Source organism: Sinocyclocheilus anshuiensis, unplaced genomic scaffold, assembly GCF_001515605.1.
Source record: "Sinocyclocheilus anshuiensis isolate Anshui unplaced genomic scaffold, SAMN03320099.WGS_v1.1 scaffold85, whole genome shotgun sequence".
Lineage (NCBI taxonomy): Eukaryota > Metazoa > Chordata > Actinopteri > Cypriniformes > Cyprinidae > Sinocyclocheilus > Sinocyclocheilus anshuiensis.
This window is the reverse complement of record NW_015536800.1, coordinates 4,000,175-4,007,449: the sequence shown is the minus strand read 5'-3', so window position 1 is coordinate 4,007,449 and position 7,275 is coordinate 4,000,175. Positions and strand designations below refer to the sequence as shown.

Genomic DNA, 7,275 nt, shown 5'->3' with positions numbered 1-7,275 from the left:
ACACCAGTTGCACAAGCATCAGTTACACAAGCATATTATGCCTAATATTATAATGAGCAGCTTTACTGTGGAGCGGAACTCGCACAGTCAGCTCTCAGGAAAAAGAGAGGGGGCTGATTGTGCTTTACCCGATGTTAAACGCTCCGCTCTCACCGGGCACGCTCCGAGGAGTTTTACGGTCCCGCTGCTGCTGAGGCACGGCAGTGATTGAGATCGCGGGGATTGCACATGATCTGGCTGACGGGTTGGAGACGGGCTCTCTCTATCTCCACCCGCATTCCCTAGATAGCGCTCTCTCTTGAGGTTTGGAAGCCCGCGCTGCGGTTTCTTCCCTCTCTGAGTGAGAGCTCGCTGCTACACCTATCTTTCTCCGAGGAGATTGATATTGTTTGTGTGACCGAGCGGCTCGCGCGCTGCCGAGGCAACGCGTGCATACATCATTTTCGGTTTTGAAATTAATCTTATCACACCAGACCATGTTTACTTGTCTGGTTGTTGGCTGCATTTTATTATGAGGAATTAAAATGAAGTATTTCTTCTGATTATGAGAAGTTAGATATACAGGAGCTCTTGGGAATAAATAAATAAATACATTTTCTCGAGTGAGAGCACGCGTTTTCCTCTCTTCTGAGGTGGTCATCAGGGGCTGCTGGGCGGGAGCCTAAGGCCCAGGACTTCTGAGGGCCGGAACCCTCTGGTGAAGAGTGGTGTACACCTCATTATACGGTGCCCGTCTCTCCACAGTGCCCTCAGGAGATCGATCTGCCAACCCTGCGGGTCACTCACTGTCAGCAGTTCCAGAAACTGCTGGGTCTGATGGCAGCTGTGTCCACCGTGATACCTTTTGGCCTGCTGTACATGAGACCCCTACAGTGGTGGCTCAAGACCAAGGGGTTCTTCCTGAGGGGAAACCCGCTCCACATGCTCAAGGTCACGCGGCGATGCCTACGTGCCTTAGACATGCGTAATGCTAGCGACGGACTCGTCCCTCACCGGTTGAGGAGCGGTCATGAGTGGCCGCTCAGCCCGTGGTCTGTGGAGCGGCTGCCATCTCACGTGGCACTTCAACTGCCTGGAGATGCTGGCCATGTTTCTAGCATTTGAACACTTTCTCCCAGACCTAAGAGGTCGCCATGTGTTGGTGCACCGACTACACGGCGGCGGTCTCTTAAATCAACCACCAGCGAGGTCTGCGTTCAAGTGTGCCAGGACGGGGTCCGTCTACTGTTGGTAGCCCCGTTCTGGCCTGTCCGAGTATGGTTCTCGGACCTGATTTCCCTTCTCGACCGCTCTCCATGGGAGATTTCCGTCAGGAGGAATCTCCTCTCACAGGCGGAGGGTACTATCTTCACCCCCGCCTGGAGCTGTGGAAGCATGGGTGTGGCCCCTGGGGGGAGGCACAACTCTCAGCTTCCTGTCTCTCAACCGAGGTTGTTGAGACCATTCTCCAATCTAGAACTCCCTCTACGAGGAAACGGTATGCCCTGAAGTGGAATCTTTTCACTTCTTGGTGCAGAGACTGCCAGCTTGACCCAGTTTACTGCCCAGTTGGTACAGTGCTGGAGTTCCTGCAGGCCCGTTTCTCTGCAGGGTTGACCCACTCCACCTTTAAAGTCTACGTGTCGGTGGCCAGTCAGTGGGCAGACACCCCCTAGTTACACGTTTCCTTCACGGTGAGCTGAGGCTGAGGCCTCTGGCCAGAGAAGCTTATGCTAAGCGGTGGATCAGGATGCTTTTTCATTTCGTCCTCTGATCTCCCCTCTCCTTTAGGGGTCAAGACTCACTCCTTCTGAAGTTGGCCTTCGGGATGCTGTGGGATGTCCCCGCCTACTTTGTCAGGTGCCTTTCTGCATTCTGCGCCACTCCTGGCTCCTTTCTCTCGCCTTAGCTGTGCTCTTCCACACTAGGCAGGGATTTGTAAGTCTGGCTGTGTGGGCATACTTGTTCCCAAAGCGTTTCCGACACAGCTCGAGTTCCTGAAGGGGAATATATCCAGGTTTCGAATATAACCATGGTTCCCCGAGGGAACGAGACGCTGCGTCTCAATGCCATACTTCCGGCATCCCTGTGAGCGCTTGCTTCATTCTTAGAAGCTGACGCCGGTTCCACAGCACGTGCTTTTATAGCTTCCTGGTCGCAACATCACCCACCCATGACGTCTCGCCCATCTATTGGACTGATTTCATATGTGATTCAGAGCATGGTCACGCTGGGGGCATTCCCAAAGCGTTTCCGCCGCAGCGTCTCGTTCCCTTGGGGAACCATGGTTACATTCGTAACCTGGAGACGTTTTGCCATCACTATAATAAATGGCATTTTAAAATATATTGAAATAGAAAACACTATTACACTAAAAATATTTTACAATGCTGCTGTTTCTGTTGTTTAAATCAATTAAACGTAGCCTTGGTGAGCATTAGAGACTGAAAAACATGTAAAAATCTTACCGACCTAAAGAAAGAAAGAAAGAAAGAAAGAAAAAAATAAAGCAGTGTTCTGAGTGGTTAGTAGGGCATTGCTGTGGTTTTTAGGCCATTCAGAAGTCAATGGAGAATATTCCCATTGTAGTGAATTGATTTGACTCGAGTTCCTACTTCTTCAGTGTGTATGTCTATATGTTTGTTGTTGTCTCTTTTATTAAACACCATGTGAGATTTAGGTGAAATTGCAACTTAGAAAAGTAATAGCACACATCTTCTCAACAAGTCCCATTATTTGCATTATCAATCATGCTTGAAGAACAAACAGGTGGGATAAAGTATGCTCCAAAATAGGGTTTAGGGGTTTTGAAAAAACAGAACTACATTATGAGCTGCGGTGCTTGTGGAAGATTAAGGTTTGAATCCTGCATCTCCTCATTCCACTCCCCCTCTCTTCCTCCCCCATAACCAGTGTTGGGGAGTAACTAGTTAAATGTAATGGCGTTACGTAATTTAATTACAAAATAAATGTAACTCGTGGTGGATGTGTTCAAATTTGATCATCTTAATTCAAGTGATGAAGGATTTTGAAGGTCTGACAGTGTTGAGCACTACTGTAAGGTTAACCCTGCATGGTGTAAATGTTTGAAAATGATTAACAGTTGCAAATAAACATTCATTAGACATTTTGAAAAGTAATCAAAAAGTAATCAAAAGTAATCAGTTACATTACTTTAATAAAGTAATTGAAAAAGTTACACTACTATTACATTTTAAATAGGGTAACTTGTAATCTGTAACCTATTACATTTCCAAAGTAACCTTCCCAACACTGCCCATAACTTCCTGTCTGCTTTCTACTGTCTATAATAAAACTTGCAAATATACCCCAAAATAAATAAATAAAAAACACTGTGAATACAGGGTTTAACACGAAACTAATTGAAATCTTGTGATGCATAAAATAGAACCATTTGTTTTTCTAGATTTCCATTTATTTGCATACTTAATTGCTTTGTTACAGTCAAATTATGTGGAAATTCCCCCAGAATTTCCCTTACTGACTGACTGATGACCTTTATAGGCATGACACATAAGGGAAACTACCTCATGGGCAAAAGGATTTCTTTATATATTGCTTGACTAAAGCACTTTTTTATTATTATTTCTGCTTTCTTTTTTACTTTTCTTAAGTGTAAATCAAACTGAATAAAAAAAAACAATCTATGAAAAACATCTTACCTTCCTTGTACGAAGCGTTACAAGGGAACCTTCAGCTTTTGGGACACTCTCAAGGTCTTTGGCTCTATTTGTATATTGGTTTGCCTGATGTTCATCATAGTGTCCTTCAGGTTGAGGTTTTCCTCTTGCTGCCTCCTTTACTCTCGTGTTTTGAGCCTCTGAAGTTCTCAAATTCTCACAGTTGATGGTGTTTAGGTTTGTACTCGGATGTTCTGGCTTCTCTGCTGATATCTGACCAGAAGCATCATCTCCAGGTTCAGGAAAGGAGCCCTCATGGATGGTTTGGAGTTTTGATGAGCAATCATGACATGTTTCCATGATGTCAGTTTTTCCAGATGGCTCCAGTTGAGACATTTCACAAGCAGGTGTTTTAAGGCTTCCAACTTTTAACATCTCATAATCGCAACATTTAAAAATGCCATCACCTTCCTGATTTTCATTGTCTTGACCTTTAGATACTACGTGATGTTTGCACACTAGACTTGCTTTATTAGCATCTGAGCTAGCTTCTGGAATGTGAATTTCTTGAGAAGCTGGTGATGATAACAAGTTTGGGATCACAGTTTCATCTGTGTGTGAGCATTCGCCTTTGCCACATGTTAAAATAGTCTGTTCAGACGTTTCACAACATTGTCCTTCCACAATATTGTTTGGGTCAGCAGATTTCTGCTGTGAATCAGAGGTGGGAGGTTTATTAGTTATGTCTGTGTTCTCACTTGTGACACTCATGTGCTCATGTACTAACATCTGACTGCCCACACTGACCTTCACCATTGATTCTGTATTTTCTGTGCAAGTTCCACTTTTGGGATAAGTTGGTTCAGAACAGTCAACTTTGATAGAGTGACTGTCCTTCAGCACATTTAATAAATCATTTGATTCTTCTATTTGAGCTAATACTGGGGTAGGGAGCACAGAATGTGTTAGGCTATGGGAAGCAGATACTTTATCCTTGTTTAGTTCCTTATTATTTGGATCTCCAATGTGAGCCTGAAAATTTCCTGAAGCAGAACATTCCAATTCATCTTGATCTGCCACGTTGTCTAAAGGTAGCCTGCTATCTTGGTCACTCTTGTGCTGTGCTTTTTCATTGACTGTGTCTCCAGGCGTCAATGATTTGGACTTTGCGCCTTCACAGTTAGGTTGAGCTCCACCCTTAAACTTCTGCACTATACTCTCCATCGTTCTTGTACCATCTCCGATCCAAAGTCCCAAAGTCCAAGGCTGGTGATGACCACACTCAGGCATTGAGGCACACCTACTGCGCTTGTACCGCACATGGCAGCAGACCAAGTCTAGGTCATCATAGCTGTACTGTAATCCTGTCCGTGGGGTCACATGATCCTCCCAGCTTTTCTTACGAATAGCAAAAGGCATGGCCAGATCCCTCGGCTAGCCCATAGAGCCTTATTATTATAACCCACGGAAAGCACAAAACCAGATACAGGTCCTCCTGCAAGAGAGAGAGAGAGAGAGAGAGAGAGAGAGAGAGAGAGAGAGATAAAGAGAGAATTTCTTCATTGTCAAACACTTGTGATCTTCAAATGTGAGAGAAATGGAAATGATACACCTAATGAATGCTATTGACATTGAAACTCAAGTGCTCTTAAACTTGTTTAGTCTGAAGAGTCTGTTCTGTGTTATATCGAAAACTGCATTGGCAACTTAATGTGATGTCACAATCCTTTTCGAACATAATAAATACTAGATTTATTCTTGAAGAACCAAGTGCATACAAACCAACTTTTGACAACTTTTGACATTTCTTTTTTGATACTTACAGAAAAGATTATTACCAATTACAGCTACATGAAGAACAAACATTTAAAGCAGATCTCATAAACAGCTGTAGGACTGACTCGTGAAGGAAAAGAAAAATAACCGAATCACATTTACCCTCACGCCAACAGTTGAGTCAGCCAAGCATTTCACCAGACCCTCCACCCACTCAAAAGTACAGTAAGACTTCTCTACATTTTGCACAAGTCATTCTTCAGTGATTAGCCACGAAGGACTGACTTCTCTTTAAAATAAGACCAGAAGGAAAGTCTCAAGATGGAAAGAAGTGCAGCAATAAAAGACCGCTGGAGGAAACCACACAGCGTGGTGAAATGGCAGGAGCTCTTGTAGTCCCTAAAGTCTGATAGATCTTCTTGACATCTATGTGAAGTCAGCGGTTAGTGGCGAGAGTTCAGAGACGGTCCTAACCAGAACATTCCTCTCACATCTGGCCAGAAGTTACTCCCTCTGTTGAACATCTGGTCATGAGGTCCAACTTTCCTTTGGCAAGCGCTTTCATGGATTATTCATTTTCGATAAAGACAGTTATCTTGTCGTAAAGAAAGATAATCCTTAGTTGCTCACGTCACTGACATCCTGAACTTACTTTGTGCTTGTTTGGTAATGTCTCAGTATGAGCCTGCTAGAGTAACTAAATGTCTAAATTTGAATATAAACAACGAAAACGTGACAGAAAGCCAGTGCAGCAGACATTTAAAAGAGATTCATAAGCACACAGTCATTATTACCTGGATGCTTCTCTCCTTCTCCTCTTCCTCTGGCCTTGTGAGTGTGTCACTCCGTGTTGGTACTATCTGTCTGCGGCGATGGAGCGGCCAGTTACCCACTCGCCCCGCTGTGTGGTGAGCTCACCCTCTGACACAGCTAGCTCTGTTCTCAAGCCAGCCAGGACGTCAAGGTCATGTGTCTCCAGGGGTCAACAACTTTTCTATGGTCCCATGCGATGTTACAATCAAACACAATTGCTGCATTGAAAAAGTCTAAAGAGAGATGCCGGACAAATACATTCTGTGTTAAATAATTCTCCAAGGTAAAAAATAAATAAACAAATCCATGTTTGAAGCCTCTAGACTACTTCAGTTGTGTTGATAGATCAAGTGTTCAGCTGTCAGACCGACATGCGCTCCTCAGCAATAAGCGTCCCTAATTGGTTCTGCAACCAATTTCAGTTTTTCTTTCAATGAAGCGGTTGAAGAGATGATGCAAGAACTCCAGATGAGGGAGGAGGAAGCCATTTGTTTTGACCAATCTCCCCAGACGTCTGGAGCGATCACTGATCGTGGTCAGTTCCTGCTAGAGCTTTTTCTCTCTGGAAGAAACAAGGAGGAGGAGAAGAAAACAGAGACACATGGAGCTTGAAACGTGGAGAGTGTGTTGTCATCTTGACGGCATTAGAGGTCTTTGCTTGGGATGACTGTTCTTTTTGTTTCTGACAGTCTTAAGTCACTGTTTTTCCATCTCGCTCTCTTCCTCTATCTCTTGCTTTCTCAAACTTTCTTTTTAGAAACCAGGCTTTTCACATCTCTAAAGTGCAGTTCTCCTAGAAACTGAGAGTCTACTTTTTACTCTCTCTCTCTGCTTTTCTTTCCCCCCCCTTTCTATTTCTGTGCTGTTCGTAACATTTATCCTTCCTATAAAATCGGCATGCCACATTCCCTTTCCTCTCACTGACATTCACACACAGAAACACACACACACACACACACACACACACACACACACACACACTTCTCTTTCCACGCCTCTGTGTGTCTGCGTATCAGTGTGTTAGCTGGGAAAAGCACTCTCCAGTTTTGATTAGAAGCAGACAGCA

The 7,275-nt window shown here is 44.2% G+C and overlaps 1 protein-coding gene across 1 annotated transcript in view; it reads right to left on the bottom strand.

Moving 5' to 3' along the window:
• The window catches only part of LOC107656601 (rho GTPase-activating protein 7-like), a 141,321-nt gene extending 134,807 nt beyond the window's left edge, over nt 1–6,514 (bottom strand). Inside the window, exons 1-2 of the mRNA XM_016444500.1 lie at nt 6,191–6,514; nt 3,663–5,115 (exon numbers count right to left, since the gene is read on the bottom strand). Of these exons, the coding sequence (XP_016299986.1) occupies nt 3,663–5,039 (1,377 nt within the window). The 5' untranslated portion in view covers nt 5,040–5,115; nt 6,191–6,514. The remainder of the gene's footprint in view (nt 1–3,662; nt 5,116–6,190) is intronic.
• Between the last annotated feature and the right edge of the window lie 761 nt (nt 6,515–7,275).